The sequence below is a fragment of the Danio rerio genome, chromosome 10 (assembly GCF_052040795.2).
Source record: "Danio rerio strain M-AB ecotype USA chromosome 10, GRCz13ab, whole genome shotgun sequence".
In the NCBI taxonomy this organism is placed as follows: domain Eukaryota; kingdom Metazoa; phylum Chordata; class Actinopteri; order Cypriniformes; family Danionidae; genus Danio; species Danio rerio.
The window spans coordinates 29795022-29813387 of NC_141030.1; the positions used below are offsets into that span (position 1 = coordinate 29795022).

Genomic DNA, 18366 nt, shown 5'->3' on the forward strand with positions numbered 1-18366 from the left:
ATGATCCAAATGATTCTGTCAGAGTGAGTCTCCAGTTAACAACTCAATGATTCAGAATATTCAGAGTGAGTCACCAGTTAACATTTTAATGATCCAAGCGATTCAGTCAGATTTGGTCTCCAGTTAACCACTTACTGATCCAAACGATTTAATCAGAGTTAAGGTGCGTTCGACTTGAACCATGGCTACAGCTGGTGATCAAAGAAATTAGCTGAGCACAGGCAGGGGCGGAGTTGAAAATGAAGCTATCAAGCATGACAGTTGGTCACTTCGGGGCTCAAAGTTCAGTCATGATGCCTGATCACATGGCGTCATCATCATTTTAAAAAAAGGTTTTATTTATAACAACAAAAGATTTACAGTAAAAATAAAAGAGAATACAGTCTCTACAAAGAAGTTCATTTTTAAACATTAAGGGAATTATGAATTAAATATATAACAAACGCATGAGAGAAAAAAGGGGAAACGAGAGGGTAATGAATAGGCCTATTAAATACAAAGCAATAAGCACAAATTTTAGGAGTTTAAACATCACTCTTTAGACTAATACGTCTTTGAATATGCTAAAAAGGGTTTACATTTAATTTAATTTATAGATATAAATAAGTGAGCTACATTTTAAGTAGAAGTTTCCCAGAAAGAGCAGGTACATCAATGTCACTTTTTAAAACTTGTGCATGAATGGCTAGACAGGAAACAAAATATATATTTTATAACCATATAAATCATTTTATAATTATTTATTAAAATAGTTATTTAACTTAATTTGTTAAGAAACCATTAGGGTGTCAGGATAAATGATGATAATTATTTTATTTCAAGTCTGTAAGACTTATTTGAGTTAATATTTAGGTTATGCACTAAAGTAATATATATCATTTAAATCATTCATGAAGCTGAATGCAGTAAATAGTCTGTGTAAAAAAGGTTGAATATAAACCTGTGCAAAAAATCTAGCCCTTTGTGAATCAGACTTTGTCCAATAATAAACCCGAAACACATGTGGTTGTTGTCATGTGGTGAACTCGGCCAATCGTGTAATATCGGTCGTCATGGCAGCTCCAGCAGTTGTTCTTCAGATGCTGCACAGGCTGAATCAGTCGTCTGATCTCAGAGTGCTTTCACTGTACTTTGATGCCACGTGTGACACTCACATGGCGTCTGCGCAGCATCAATCCAGATAAAGTTTCTTACAAGCATGCAGCACTTTAAGATTTTAATCGATCTGCACAGCGCTGCATGAAGTCGAACGCACCATTAGTCTCTAATCAACAACTCACTGATCCAAATAATTAAGTCAGAATGAGTATCCAGTTAACAACTAACTGAACCAAATTATTCAATCAGAAGGAATCTCCATTTACCAAACCAATTGATTCATATAATCCAATCAGAACAAGTCTTCTGTTAACTAGTTCAAGTTAACAATATAATGAATTTATGAAAACATTTTTCAAAATATCTCTTTTTTATGAATGGATAACATGTGTACCCATAAGTGAGCACATAATAAGAAGTTGTCAGTTTGGGTGTACTGTACCTTTAAATTTTTCAATGCACGCTGTTAAACCTTGTAACATTCAAAGTGTCCAAAATCATACTTCACTGCTTGTTTATAGTTTACATGCCAATTCTACAACAGCAAGTGTATCCTAAATGTAACGTTGGTTTGTAAATTGTGGTATATTTTCTCCAGGCATGCTCCCCGTGGTCTCCACTCGTGCTCTGTCCAATTTTGACCTGACTCTGAGCCCCGATGGCACTCGCGTGGGAAACCACAGGTGCTCCAATCTGCTGGACTTTAATGAGGTGTCCACACGGCACGGCTTCCTGACCAAAGCCACCCGCAATTTCCAGAGCGTTGGAGAGACCCTACCTTATCAGTACAGCCCTGTCCTCCGAGGCCAGGGCACTTTACGCTTCTACAGGAACCTGAACCTGGAGGCCTGTCTGTGGGAGTTTGTGAGTTATTATGACATGTCAGAGCTGCTCACAGACTGCGGGGGAACCATCGGGACAGATGGCCAGGTGAGACGGCTGAATTATAATGATCAGTGCCTCAGAAATTGAAGCCATTCTTGGCCTAGAGCGAAAAAGATCACATATAAAAGAATACTGAGGTTTGAGACCATCATTATCTGTCTCTTGTTTCATTTTAGCTTTGGTAAGAGATTTAGCAGATCTATAGCCCATAGCAAAATGATAATTATAATGGTCACACTTTACGGTAAAGTTTCGTTAGTTAATGTATTCACCAACATGAAATAATTATGAGCAATACTTGTACAGCATTTATTAATCATAATTCAACATTTACTAATGCATTATTAACATCCAAATTCATGCTTGTTAACTTTAGTTACTGCACCGTGAGTTAACATGAACTAACACTGAATGACTATTTTCATTACTATCATGAACAAATACTGTAATAAATGTATTGTTGATTGTTTGTTTATGTTGTAAATGCATTAGCTATCATTAGCTAATGGGCTCTATGCACAGCTATAGGGCTCTATTTTAACGATTTAGGCGCAAAGTCCAAAGTGCAGGGCGCAAAACCATTAAGGGCGTTTCACGTTTGCTATTTTAAGGATGGAAAAATCCGCTCTGTGCATTGGCACATGATCTAACAGGGTTGAGCTTACTCTTTTAATGGGTTATAGATGTGTTTTAAGAATAAACCAATCAGAGTCTCATCTCCCATTTCCTTTAGGAGTTAGTTGTGTTGCGCCTTGGCGCATTTGCTATTACCATGGCTTCACTAGCAAGAAAACAGAGCATCTGCAGCGCGAGAATGAGAGAAGAGCCTCTTCGTTCTTTACTTTCACTTTCACTCTTTTTAGTGGAAAAGGAAACGTGTTGTACGCACAGACATCCATTAGCCTACATAATTAATTTCGTTTGTTAAGGTTTGTTTAAAAATTAGTTCTAAATTCAGTTCTAATTTCCAGCTAACGAATAAATGAACAATAATAACAAATTGTGGTCAAACAACTGAGTTTTATCTAAATACACATTCAACACCTGACAGGTGAGCAAATCTTGCTTATCAAAGTTTGTTTTTATTAAAGAGCCCATATTATACATGAAATAGGGTCATATTTTGGTTGTAAGGGTCTCCAACAAAGTTATTGTAAAGTGTTACCATAAAAATAATAATAAGAAGAAGAAAATTAATTGATTACATCAAACATTCGTGCCTGGAAAAATAACTGGTTCGATCAGTTCTCTTTTAAATAGACTGGAAAAAAGCAGCGATTATGCATCCACAGTCATGTTGCTTTCAAGAGCTTCAGATTTTATAAAGTTTTTTTTTTTTTTTGCATGCAGCAGGTAGCTTTAGTTTTAACCTTTCACATGATTATCCTTTCATTATCACACATTGTATGTTTTTCACCTGCTTTCTTTTGCTTACAGTTATTTTGGGCTAAGAATGTTTTTTTTTTTTTTTTTTTTTTTTTTGTGGCCAGAGAAATATTTTGTAAATCCTTGGTGTTGAGCCCTGAAAAATCATGTAAAGTAAAAACTAATTGCAATGCGACACTATAAAAGCACAACCCATTTGCTCATGCTCATTGAGCAAGCTCATACACAACACACAAAAAGTGAATTGAATGGGGAGGGTGTGGAAATAACACTAAATCCAGATCAAGTGATTTTTGCCAAAGTCTAATTTTATGCATATAAAATATATTTTCCTAACACCAAACTTGTGGCTGGTGAAAATGGTGAGTGACATGTAATGTGAAAAAACTACTAGCCTTAGTCACTGGTGAAAAAAAGTTAATGTCAAGCCCTGGTAGTAATATATTTACAATATAATATTTAATAATAATAATAATATGTATTACTTGTAACAATAATTGTAGCACATTAAATAATAATCACTAAATAAATATTTATTCAGCATTGTGACATTAAACAGAGCCTTTGTTTAAAAAACATTGCAAAATATTTTAAAATCCCAAAATTTAGAGAATTATTGTATGCAGTAATAAACCTGATGAATATATACCAGAATAACTGTGATTCTTACGTCAGTTCTCATTTGAATAACAGTGCAGTTTCCCAAACAAAATGCCACATTTGACACTATAAAAAAGTTATTTGATAAAAAGTATTGCACAGAATGGTGCAAAAAGACAATCAATCAAAAAAGATTCATGTGATACATTAGATCTTGATTTTTAAGTAATGCTGAAAGTTATAATATATAAGGAACTCATTTAAATATAATTATTCCTTATATTTTTTATGTTGGGTAATGCGGTGGTACAGTAGGTAGTGCTGTCGCCTCACAGCAAGAAGGTTGCTGGTTCAAGCCTCTGCTGGGTCAGTTGGTGTTTCTGAGTAGAGTTTGCATGTTCTCCTCACGTTCGCGTGGGTTTCCTCCAGGTTCTCCGTTTTCCCCCACTGTCCAAAGACATGTGGTACAGGTGAATTGAGTAGTCTAAATTGTGTATGAGTGTGAATGAATGTGTATGGATGTTTCCCAGAGATGGGTTGCAGCTGGAAGGGCATCCGCTTCGTAAAACATATGCTGGATAAGTTGGCGATTCATTCCGCTGTGGCAAACCCGGATTAATAAAGGGTCTAAGCCTAAAAGAAAATGAATGATAATTTTTTTTTTGTGTTTATTAATATTTAAATAATTTATATTTTATATTTAGATAAGATTATTAAAATATTTATATTATAAAATTTTCAATTTTTATACAAATATAAAGGATACGACTGGAAATCCAAAGTTTTAGAAGCACTGTTGCCTCACAGCAAGAAGGTCGCTGGTTCATAAGCTGGAATAGTTGGCGGTTCAGTCCACTGTGGCGACCCCTGATAAATAAAGAGACTAAGCTGAAGAAAAATAACGATTGAATCCAAAGTTTATCATAATTTCATATAGTAACAAAATACAATGTTAAAAAAATTCAAAGTTTAGGAGCAAAATATGCCACAGATAAAAGACATCTTACTGGGTTAATTGTGTGTAGATAATTATGATAATAACTGTGCCGGATTACCATGTTTAAGCAAAACATTCAAGTTTCATCAAACTCGATGAACATCTCTCCACGAATGAACGTCTCCATACAGTTTCCGTTTTTGTTTTCATCTATTATTATGCACAGCCGTAGCTCTCCGCAGGTTTTATTTCTGCCACACTCTTCATTGTTCTCAGCACAAGAGATTGACTTCACCGTAACCCGCTGAGCTTTTGTATTTATTCATTTCATTTCAGAATCTGTGGTCTTGCTTAAATGCCTCCCCTTTTCTAATCTCGCATCTAAATGTCGGAATGATCTGTGGCGTTACAAAAAAACAAGCCTTCAAATCTGCAATAACTCCCTAAAACGAGACGTGAATTCAAACGGATTGCTCTAAAGGACGCAGTCAGATCACGCTGAGGATGCTGAATATGAAATGCCAGGCTCTTCTGCCCCTCAGGATGGGAATTTGACAATGTTTCTTGGGGATTTTTTTGTCTTGATTAAACCCAGTCCAGCAGGTGTTCAGACCGGCCTCATTACTGATGAGCACATTTTTGTAGCCTGTTTTTTTTTTATTGACTATGTAAATTTGCAAATGTTTCAGTTCAGTGCTTCAGGACAGCTAATCTTCATCTCTGACAAATACATCCTTGCTTATTGATGATTAACTTTTAGTTTTATTTTAGTTTTCATTTTTGTTTTAGTATTAGGTTTTATTCAGAACACTACTAGATCTACAGGCCATGAAAACGATCAAACAATAGAAAACAAATAAATCAAATAATCACAAATCTGAAATTCAGCTAATTAAATTATATATATATATATATATATATATATATATATATATATATATATATATATATATATATATATATATATATATATATATATATATATATTTACATTTAGACATTTAGTCATTTAGCAGACGCTTTTATCCAAAGCGACTTACAAATGAGGACAAGGAAGCAATTTACACAACTAAGAGCAACAATGAATAAGTACTAAAGGCAAGTTTCAGGTCTGTAAAGTCTAAGAAGGGAAGTGTTAGTAGTTTTTTTTTTTTTTTTTTTTTTTTTTTGTACAATTAGTGTGATATTCAAAGAGGCAATTGCAGCTTAGGAAGTGAAGTGGAGACTAAATAGTTGAGTTTTTAGTCGTTTCTTGAAAATAGCGAGTGACTCTGCTGTTCTGATGCAGTTAGGGAGTTCATTCCACCAACTGGGCAGATTGAGCGTGAGCGTTAGCCAGTCTGAGATCCTCCACGACCGAGAGCAGGGCAGTCTCAGTTGAGTGGCCTTTCTTAAAGCCGGATTGCTTGTTGTCCATGAGATTGTTTTGAGTAAGAAAGTCCAGGACTTGATTGAACACTACTTTCTCCAGAATCTTAGCCATGAATGGAAGCAGGGATACTGGTCTGTAGTTTTCAAGTAGCGTATGGTCCAGGTTGGGTTTCTTTAGCAGTGGGGTTACCCTAGCCTGCTTAAATGTAGTGGGGAATAAACCAGAGTCAAGAGATGTGTTAATTATGTGAGTCAGTGTTGGTATGACTGCAGGAGAGATGGCTTGCAAGAGATGAGAGGGAATGGGATCGAGTGGACAGGTGGTTGCATGGCTAGATAGCACAAGTTTGGACACCTCAGACTCAGAGAGCTGAGAAAAAGAGGTGAGTGTGTGTGGTGTTGGTGTTGTATCTTGCGTGTTTGTTGTAGGTGCAGCAAATTGAGCACTGATTTTTGCAGTTTTGGTGCAGAAGAATGTAGCAAAGTCATCAGTAGTAAGTGTGGAGGATGCGGGTGGAGGAGGAGGATAGAGGAGGGAGGAAAATGTTTTAAAAAGTAGGCGAGGATTAGTGGCATTGTTGATTTTCAGACGGTAATACGTCTGCTTTGCAGAAGTAACCTCAGCTGAGAAAGAGGACAGAAGAGTTTGGTATGTTAAGAGATGTGCAGGATTTTTAGTTTTCCGCCAAATTCTCTCTGCAGCCCGAAGTTTTGAGCGATGCTCACGGAGAGCATCCGAGAGCCAGGGTGCAGGAGGACTGGCACGGGCTGGCCTGGATGCAAGAGGACATAATCGGTCTAGACATGATGCTAGTGTGGAGCAGAGTGTATTAGTGGCACTGTTCGAATCAAGTGCAGTGAGTTTGCGAGATGGAGGAAGAGAGTCTGAAACAATGGTGGATAGTCTATTGGGTGAGAGAGATCGTAGGTTTCTGCGAAAGGTAACCAGTGTTGGAGTGTGTGGCGGCTCAGGAGTAATGTGGATGTTGAGAGACAGAAGGAAATGATCAGATATTTGTAGTGGAGTTACTATTGTTTGATCAGTGAAGCAGTGTCGTGTGTAAATAAGGTCTAGCTGATTACCTGATTTGTGGGTAGCAGAAGTAGGTGCTCTTTTTAGGTCAAAAGAGGCAAGCAGAGTCTGAAAGTCTGCAGCTTGCGGTTTGTCAATGTAAATGTTGAAGTCACCTAGCACCAATAAGGGAGTGGCAAAATTAGAAAAAGATGAGAGAAGAACATCCAGTTCATCTAGGAAGTGACCTAATTTACCTGGTGGGCGGTAGATGACAACCACATTTATGTAGAAGGGGTGGATAATGGTGACTGCATGGAATTCAAAGGAGCTGATTGTTGGCAGGGACGGTATCAGAGTAAATTTCCATTCTTTGGAAATTAGTAGTCCAGTCCCACCCCCTCTCCCTGTCTGACGAGGAGTGTGGGAAAAAGAGAAATTAGCAGAAAGAGTAGCATGTGTAGCAGTGTCCTCCGGCCTCAACCAGGTCTCAGTTAGAGCCATGAGATTATAGTCAGAATATGTAGCTATGGAGGTAATAAAATCAGCCTTGTTAACAGCTGATTGACAATTCCAGAGGCCCACGGAGAGAGAGAGTTGTGAAATAGTAGATACATGTATTGAACGAAGGTTGTGAGGATTACGCCTGCAGCGCACCTCCTGTGTTTTGCGAGTGTTAGTAACAACAGGAATTAGAAAACACATAATAAAAGTGCACTGACAACAAAAAAATACATATATATATATAGGGGTGGGACAAAATATCAATATGCTGATATATTGTGATATTTCCGGCCACAATACATCATCGATACTCTGGCGCCAAGTATCAATATTTATCTATGGCTGCATTTATACTTCAGATCTTGATGGTCAATTCCGATTTTGTGGCTGTATCTGATTTTTTTGATGACCCACTTACATCATCTTTTAAAAGTGACTTGAGTCCGATTGTCTGTATTTACACGGCACATGGCAAAAGGCACAATGAGCAAGAAAAAAATAGCGGGCGCTGACTGACATCTTTTCTCCATTTCTGTATTGAATCTGTTCACAGGGTTCGCAAAATTCTTTTTGACAAGTTGTTTTACTCTAGGAATGACAGAAAAGATCTCATTTGGCCATCTTCTTTTAATCTAGTATTTTTTAAACCAGTAGGAATCTTAAAGTCATATCCATGGTGTCATTTATGCATGTGATGTATGCAACAGTTTTAGTCTAGCCTACATTGTTACTTGGCAGAAGTTTCACTTCTCTCTCTCTCTCTCTCTCTCTCTCTCTCTCTCTCTCTCTCGTTAACATGCTTAAATACTTATGCTACATGACAATATAACCCTAATCACTATGGTTTTTAATGATGCATGTGAAAATTCAATCTACCTGATTACACTGCAAGCACGAGAACAACGATCTGCTTCATATCGGATAAATTCCCACGTATGAACAAAGCCTGAATCTGATTTGAGAAAATCGAAATCCATGTGATTTTTGTTCCTGCTTACCCGTACATGAGCCATATCTGATCTGTGCCACATGACAGAAACAAATCAGAATTATGTCACTTGAAAATGCAGCCTAAATGTACAAAAGATCTGAATTAGTTAATCAGTCTTACAATGACTGCAGCAGTTTACCGCTTGGGCTGCAGTACACCCAGTCCCCACCAGTTGCGTGAAAATGGTGAATTGGTGATAATAAAGCGATAACCATGCTGATAATAATTAAATTCATCTTTATTTCTATAGTGCTTTTACAATGTAGATTGTGTAAAAGCAGCTTAATAATAATAATAATAATAATAATAATAATAGGGCATCACGGTGGCTCAGTGGGTAGCACGATCACCTCATAGCAAGAAGGTCACTGGTTTGAGCCTCGGCTGGGTCTGTTGGCATTTCTGTATAGAGTTTGCATGTTCTCCATGTGGGTTTCCTCCAGGTGCTCTGGTTTCCCCCACAGTCCAAACACATGCACTATAGGTGAATTGGGTAAGCAAAATTGTCTTTATTGTATGTGTGTGAATGAGTGCGTATGGATGTTTCACAGCGATGGGTTGTGGCTGGAAGGGCATCCGCTTTTTAAAACATATGCTGGATAAAGAGTTGGCGGTTCATTCCGCTGTGGCAACTCTGATTAATCAAGGGACTAAGCCAAAAAGAAAATGAATGAATGAATAATAATAAAAATAATAATAATTTAATAATAATAATAATAATAATAATAATAATAATAATAAGTTTTGATGAGTAGCAAATCATATTAGAATGGATTCTGAAGGATGATGGTAAACTAAACCATCAATCACAGTAATAAACCTAAACACATTCAAATAGGAAATGATTCTTTTAGATTGTGATCAAACTTGACAATATGACTGATAGCAGCCTCTAGTGGAGAAGTGGGCTTGTTAAAAGTGTTTTTCCTCAGTCTGTGTGTTGTGAATGTGTTGTGGCAGGTGCTGAACCTGGTGCAGTCATACGTGACCCTGCGTGTTCCTCTTCACGTCTCATACGTGTTTCATTCCCCTGTGGGTGCTGGAGGCTGGCAGCATTTCGACCTGCACTCCGAGCTCCGGCTCACCTTTGTTTATGACACTGCCATCTTGTGGAAGGACGGAGTCGGCAGCCAAACACAGGCTGATCTACAAGGCAAGTCATGAGTTTCAGAAACAAGTTTAGTTTGCATTATCTCAAGTCTTAGCATTTAGATTCTGGACATTTTTATGCGCTGTTATTCAATTGGTTGGCGGCCAATAATTGTTTTTTAGTGTTTAATTGCAATTACAATTTACTAACAATGGCGTATTAAAGCAGGGATGTCAAACTCAGTTCCTGGAGGTCGCAGCTCTGCAGTTTAGTTTCAACCCTGTTTCAGCACACTTACCTGGAGTTTTAAAACAAACCTAAAGGACTCAATTAGTCTGTTCAGGTGTGTAAAATTAGGGTTAAAGCTGAACTGTGTGGATCTAGGATTTGACACCTGTGTATTAAAGAGACAGAGAAGACCTTTATAGTGTCATAAAAGATTTCAGTTTGAAATATGTGATGTTATTTTGAACTTGATAGTAATTTTAAAAATCCAAAAAATGTGTTGCTGTTAAGAATAAAATACTAAGCCGCACAACTACATATGAAGGACCATGTGATGCATTGCAACTGTTGTAATGATAATGCAAAAAATATATTACGTTTTTAAAAATGTGAACTTTTTATTTTTGAATTATAGTGACATTTTACAATATTACTTTTTATTGTATTTTGAACAAACAAATGTAGCCTTGGTGAGCAAAAGTAGCTTAACCTGTAGTGTTTAGATATATACTATAATAATATAATATAATATAATATAATATAATATAATATAATATAATATAATATAATATAATATAATATAAAGTTACAACTGCTACAATAAAATAACTCAATTAATAATAGTACTAATAATGATAACAATAGTGCAATCAAATAAATTAAACAAACATGACCAATTATGTACTTTACTGACATTAATAAACTTCAATAAATAATAATAAATGGTTTAAAGCTATTTTATTTATTTTGTTTATTCAAGTTAGCTAATGCATTCCTGTAATGAATACACTAAGAACACTTTTCCAGACACTCAAAGTCATACTTTCTAATAAAAAATAAATAAATAAATAAAATAATAGTAAATATTATAAATAAAATAGTAATTTGAGTACTATATCATTTATTTATTTATTTATTGGCTGTCTTGAGATCAATGTATGAAATCAGTACTATGTTCTGGCAACAGAAAGCTCAACATTTTCCTTTAAATATAATCAAAATAATTGATATTATTGTTTATTATTATTATTATTATTATTATTATATAGTGAGGGAGGCTTAGCTCTTGTTTATCTTGTAATATTGGTCCATCATGAAAATGTGAGCACATCTCTACCAAAAGTCATAATTTTTCATTATTCTACAGATGTCACATGTGGGGGAATAAAGAAATAGTACAAGGTGTACTGGCCAGTAGCAGAATCAAGTATCAAGTCGTACTATATTTCTAATTATGATAATAAAATTAACCAATGTTTTCTCTACAGGAGCTTTATATCCCACCAGCATGAGGATTAACGAGCAGGGGAGACTCGTGGTCAACTTCCGCACAGAGGCCCGCTTTAGGGGTTTATTTGTAGTGGGGCATCCTGGTAAGTTCTGGCATTTCCCTCTAAATGTCTTCCTGAAATTACATCTTATTAATTTTGTGGACTGTCATTTTATATTTTATGTCATGAGAACCCTAAAGTGAAACTTTGCTGTTAATTTGCTCAAGCCATTGAAGATGTAGGTGACTCAGTTGAACAATAAAGATTTTTAACTGAAAACATGATCCTTGGCAATTCATAACATGTAGGTCATTGGCTACTGCACTTTAAGAGACAAAAAAGGCAACGCTAAATTAATACCATTGGCTGCTGATGATACATTGACGACTCATGAAGTGAAACAATTGGTTTGTCCAAGAAGCTTTATTTACAGTATTATTGCTTTTATATTAATATGTTTTGCTTTGGCTGTACATGGTTTAATCAAAGCATCAGTGCCTATATACTTGCATTTTATAAATCACCAAGGACCACAATTTTTTATTATCACCAAGGACCACAATTTCAGACAAATATCTTCTTTAATGTTCTGCTGAAGACAAAAAGAATGACAAAGAAAAATACGGATTAAATTAACAGGAGATTTTAATTTTTGAGTGAACTGTCTCTTTGATTATAGTCTATTACTAAACTATTGTTATGCTCTAAAATATACTGTCTTGTTTCCAACAGCAAATTTGAGGAGTCTGAAAACTACAGGTAAATTGAAAGATCATGTCTCTCTTTAATAGAATATGGAAAATATATATTTAAATTAGCCCTCCTGTGTAATGTAATTTGTTTTTTTAACAAGGATATTTTCAGCTGTATTTCCTAATATATATTCTGGAGAAAGTCTTATTCCCTAAAGTTTGGCTTGAATAAAAAATAATTTAAAGAAAATGTAGGTAAAGACATAAAAATTGCTGTTTGAAATTAGTTATAAAAAGTGTTATGTGTTGAAAATATTAATATTATAATATTAATTCCATTAAAGGTACCCTATAATGAAAATCTGGGTATACCAAGGTATAGTAGAATAATAAAAGATCAATTATATGGAAATAGGCATACTGTGAGCTTCAGACACCTCTTTTTCCTTATTTTCATTTACATTTACATTTAGTCATTTAGCAGACGCTTTTATCCAAAGCGACTTACAAATGAGAATTTTCATGTAAATTCTATGCGTGTATGACAACGGACCAATCGGAAGACAAAAGTTTGGCCAGCGGAGAAATGGATATGGTCGTGCCCAACCGAGTCTGGTGTCTCTCTAGGTTTTTTTTCTTCACTTTCGCCAATTGGTGAAGGTTTTTTTTCCTTGCCGCTGTCGCCACTGACTTGCATGGTTCATGATCTTTTAGAGCTACGCATCAATGGATTTGCTCTTCAGTGTTTGTACTCTCAGTAGTGATTACTAAACCACACTGAACTGAACTAAACTGAACTGAACTACACAGTTTCAATTTACTATGATTTTTTTTATGTGAAGCTGCTTTGACACAATCTACATTGTGAAAGCACCATACAAATAAAGGTAAATTTAATTGAATTGAAAACAAACTGTGAAGAGACTCACAGGCCATGCCCTCTGCATTTGCATGTATGCCTAATTTGGGTTGTTTATCCAGACCTGACCAGTAGCCATGTCACTAAGCTCTGAGATCATGAAAAAAGCTCTGAGATGCACGCCTCATGCTGCGTTTGATAAGCAACAACGATTTCTACTGAGACAACAATGATTTTCTCCCTTAGTTATTTTTAAGTGTACATTTCACTTACTATGTATTTGGAACTTTTATTTTGAAAACATGAGCGCCAATTGGTTTACTGTGCATTACTGGGTCACGACAGCATGAGGCAAGTTCAAACTGGCCTCAGGACGCGAAATGCATTTGTGATAGCACCGTCCCAATGAATGGCCAAGCATCCAACCCCATATATACAATCTCATTGAAGCTCCAAGTGTTTCAACTAGAGAGAAGTTAAAGGCCTATGATTCATTGAATACCAACAGTTTTGTTCTGTGTGGTCAAGTATTAATGTTCCGATTACTCGATTCAAAACGATGTAGTGCTAAAAACCGAGGTTCTGCCTAGCCAAAGACAAGGGGAAAAGACGGGACTATAATAGGCCTGGGTAATCATCAACAAGCAAAACAACTGCATTCTGACAGTAAACCACACCACAATCCAGCATTTTTAATTAGGTCGTCACTTAATTCAACTCTCGTTTAGCCAAAGACGTCTGCGGTTGGAATTAAAAGCAATTTAGCATCCTACCGCACAACACGATATGTTTGCTATTCCAGCCGATTTCTTTTTGCAATCGGGACCTGTGTGACGTCCTGTGTGACGTCATGTGTGACGTAGGTTGATAATTCTACAGCATTTATAGCTTAAAAATACAACGCTATACATCTTTATCACTCTCTTTTGTCAAGTTTAATTATAAGTTAGCCTTTATCCACAACAGATCTGGACTCTGATTGGGTTTATATTTGTCTGTGTTCAGCATACATCCTGCTCGGTGTGTTTGTGTGTGTGTGTGTGTGTGTGTGTGTGTGTGTGTGTGTGTGTGTGTGTGTGTGTGTGTGAGTGTGTGAGTGTGTGTGTGTGTGTGTGTGTGTGTGTGTGTGTGTGTGTGTGTGTGTGTGTGTGTGGGTGTGTGGGTGTGTGTGTGTGTGTAAGAGCGACACTAATGAGTGGAGCTCATTAATATTTATGACACAAACCATGTATGGTCAATCGTGGACCTTCTGATGCTGTTGGTATTTTATGGAGTAATGAATGATATTATAAAACCGTTTCAGGAGATTTTTGAACTTTCTGAAGCCATACATCTACTATGTAGATATCAGAGACTAATTTAACTACCAATGCAGTATACGGCACCTTTAAACATAGCACTTTGATCTATATATATTTTTTTATTTGAAAAAGAGTTACAATTTCACAGGAGACCTAATAATTCTGTCTTCAACTCTATTTCTGTCTTTTATTTGCTTAACTCTCTGTCGCTCACCTGTTTACCCAGCGTCCACAGTGTCTACAGTGATGAGTGCAGATCACCCAGGCTTGACCTTCAACCTCACTCTAGTCAGGACGGAGCCGACCTACAGCCAACCCGTCCAGCAGTGGATGTTTATCTCAGACTTCGCTGTGAGTTGACCTCTTTTTTCCAAATTTTTTTTTATTTTAAGTACAGTTTTTGCGTTTGTTTTGATCATCAAGTTTGACTCTGCTGTAAGTTAAAAAGTAATGTTAAACTTATGTGTGTATGTGTCCTACAGGTTCGTGATTATTCTGGCACGTACACAGTGAGCTTGATCCCCTGTACAGCTGCTCTGAATGTGGAGTTCACAGTTCCTCCAGTCTGCAACCCTAGAGAAGCCATCACGTTTGATCTCGATATCCGCTTCCAGCAGGTAAACTGATGAATTATTCTCTCACTGAAGCAGAAGCTAAATAAATCCTCAAATCAATGTTAACTTTAGCCTCATAATGCATTCAAAAGCTGTGTAGTATTTTCATGTTCTCGAGCGGTTAGACACGACAGTTACAACTTAATATTTTTACAAACTGCAGCGGCTGAAAGTGCTCAAACGCGCTGCAAGTTAAGATAACATATGCAAACAGACATAACACTAGCAAATTGAGTAAACAATTTTGTCAATTTGAAAACAGATGCAAATATGGAAATGCACTCCAAATAGCGCAGACAACAATTGAAATGTGTCGGGATCCCAAAAAGTGTCTGTTTGGAGATCTGAGAGTTTTTTTTTTTTTTTTTTTGGTTTATTTTAATGTTCTGATTATATGGTTTCTTATTGTTTGTATATTTTTTAATTAACCATTATTTTAATGGCATGTTAGCAAGAGTTACTCTCAGAACAATTATTTATGGAAATGGAAGTTGCTGAGATTTATTTTTTGAGGATGTACTGTACTTTCAATTGAAACAGAATATTGAGCAGTTGGGCGGGGCTTTCTTTTGCTCATCATTCCCTCATAGCAAACAGTAAGAGAAGGTATTAATAAGCAATTGCTATGGAAGCCCTTAGGTTGACATCAACAGACAGACCATCATTCCAAATGTGGAAGCAAATGGTCAGACTTTCATTGAAGATTACCAAAACAAGCCATTTTATTTTTTTGGGGATTAACTTGCTCAGATTAAATATTCACCCGAAAGGTTCAATACACCCTGGAGTACGTTCTTTGAGATTTTAACAGATTTGTGTGTGTTGAGGATCAGTTAAGACAATGTTAGCACCTTCTAACTTTAAATATTGGGAAAACTGGATAATTTTGAGCTTTCGTCAGGTAATTTCATCTTCCTGGTTTAAAATAATGTTTGAGGCAGGATCAAAATCGGTGATGTAGCGCGAATCTGCTAGTGGAGTGATGATGCGGCGGTTTCTCATTATTATTCATAGCTGAGTTTTCTTATCCTATGAAAAGACCATGCTTCTTAATTATATATGAGAGCACGTGCTTTACGAAGGCAAGGCAGACCTGCCAAGCTGTGAGACGCAATGACTGGGTGAGACCACGTCCATGCACAACAAGGGCCGTTTGTGATTGTTTCCATGGTCCAATGGGTTTGTTGTATGTTTTTCTCTACGATTCTGTTAAGGCTGATACAGCAAAGCTGTTAGTTTGTAACAAGCATTTTTGTCAGGAGAGCTGTACGAGAATTGGAGAATGGCAGACTTTGTCTTTTATCAGTTGAGTTTGTTACCATTCAGTCGCCTATAGCCATGCTGCTGTGTTAATACATGTTTAAAATCCTCCAGGATACTATCAGGGTTAATGTTTGGAAAAGATAGGACAAGAGACCTGCTGCACTGTGTCTGCATTCAGACCTAGGGATGGAGGAGTAGAGAAGTCCTCCTCATTTAATATAAAGATGATTATCTTTATAATGATATAACAAATTGTGGATATGAAAGTATAAATAACATACGGTATGTAGCAGGGCATTCAATTACTTACTGTTTATTTCTTTGCATGTTAGCTTTGTAAACTGTAAAATCATCCGTCTCCTCACGGTTTGTCTCTCATTTTGTGAGCCCATTGACAGTTGTTTGCTCGCCTCTTTCTCCCCTGCTCTGCTGACCATGCCCACTCCTCCCTCTGCTCGCAGCGCTCCACGCCCATCTCGAAGCATTTTTTTTTTAATTCTAAAGTGAACTTGAACCGAAAGAGGGAGGTTTCATGACCCTTTTAGAATAATAATGTGAGTGTACAAAATTAACATTTTAAATTTAGGTTTCACACAGACTTTAAAATAAACAAAAAACTCACCTTTCAGATCTGCAACAGCATATTTACCTCTAAAGAGGAACCATTTAGATTTGTCATATTTATATAAAATATATAAAACTGGTGACGACGCAGTGGCGCAGTAGGTAGTGCTGTCACCTCACCGCAAGAAAGTTGCTGGGTCACTGGTTCGAGCCTCGGCTCAGTTGGCGTTTTTGTGTGGAGTTTGCATGTTCTCCCTGCGTTCGCGTGGGTTTCCTCCGGGTGCTCCGGTTTCCCCCACAGTCCAAAGACATGTGTTACAGGTGAATTGGGTAGGCTTAATTGTGCGTAGTGTATGAGTGTGTGTGTGAATGAGTGTGTGTGGATGTTTCCCAGAGATGCGTTGCAGCTGGAAGGGCATCCGCTGCGTAAAAACGTGCTGGATAAGTTGGCGGTTCTTTCCGCTGTGGCGACCCCGGATTAATAAAGGGACTAAGCCGACAAGAAAATGATGGAATGAATATAAAACTGGTTATTTGCATGAGCTTACACCTGAAATTCTTCAGAATTATCATTGCTGTCTGTTTGCAGGTGAGTGACCCTGTGGCTGTGGAGTTCAGTCTGAACACACAGATGTTCCTGCTGTCTAAGAAAGTGCTGTGGCTGTCAGATGGATCAATGGGCTTTGGTCAGGAGAGTGACGCCGCTTTCTCTGAAGGTACGTCTAATGTACCACATACTGTACACCTATTTTGGGCTTTAAAGCTTTTCATAAAAGTTTTTTTTTAAAGAAAAATCCAAAGTACACTTTTAAGGGTTTCTTTTGTTGCAGTTTATGAAGTTGTGTCTGTAAAATACATGTTTTTCCCTCTGCAGCAAGCCCTATTTCTCCATTTTAGCAGTCTTACATGAAACAGACTTTACAGTTTTATTTATATCTACATTTTTACCTAGAAAAATGTTCTGTTATTTAAATGTTCAGTGGTCCAATTAATTAATTGGTTTGTCAACTAATAATAAATAATCTCATTGGTTATATACAACTATTTATTCTACATAAAAATGTAAAAAAAATTAAATGTAAAAGTTAATTAATAAAGAAACCCAAATTTCTCTCTGTAAAATCAATTAAAATTTTGAACCTAACTTCATTCAATGTTTGGATTGTTTTTTGTGCTGAAATTAGCACAGATTTAATAAATTTATGTTTCAATTTCATATTTTAACATAACATTACATAATAGAAAACTTCAAATATATAAACAGTTGAAGTCAGAATTATTAGCCCCCTTAAAGTTTTTTCTTCTTTTTCAAATATTTTCCAAATTATGTTTAATAGAGCAAGGAAATTTTCACAGTATGTCTGATAATATTTTGTCTTCTGGAAGAAGTCTTATTTGTTTTATTTCGGCTAGGAAAAAAGCAGTTTTTAAGTTTTTTAAACACCATTTTAGGGACAAAATTATTAGCCCCTTTAAGCTATATTTTGTCTCGATAATCTACAAAACAAACCACTGTTATACAATAACTTGCCTAATTTCCCTAACCTGCCAAGTTAACCTAATTAACCTAGTTAAGTCTTTAAATGTCACTTTAAGCTGTATAGAAGTGTCTTGAAAAATATCCAGTCAAATATTATTTACTGTCATCATGGCAAAGATAAATCTTGTTATTAAAACTATTATGTTTCTAAATGAGTTGAGAA

General features: G+C 36.3%; 1 protein-coding gene across 2 annotated transcripts in view; it reads left to right on the top strand.

Annotated features, from left to right (window-relative positions):
• frem2a (FRAS1 related extracellular matrix 2a) overlaps positions 1–18366 on the top strand; it is a 142512-nt gene that overhangs the window by 118896 nt on the left and 5250 nt on the right. The window contains exons 16-22 of one of the 2 annotated variants that reach the window (XM_087269524.1): positions 1697–2028; positions 9745–9937; positions 11368–11472; positions 12103–12129; positions 14449–14573; positions 14705–14839; positions 17253–17379. In XM_087269524.1, coding sequence (XP_087125650.1) covers positions 1697–2028; positions 9745–9937; positions 11368–11472; positions 12103–12129; positions 14449–14573; positions 14705–14839; positions 17253–17379 — 1044 coding nt within the window. 2 annotated transcript variants of the gene reach the window in all.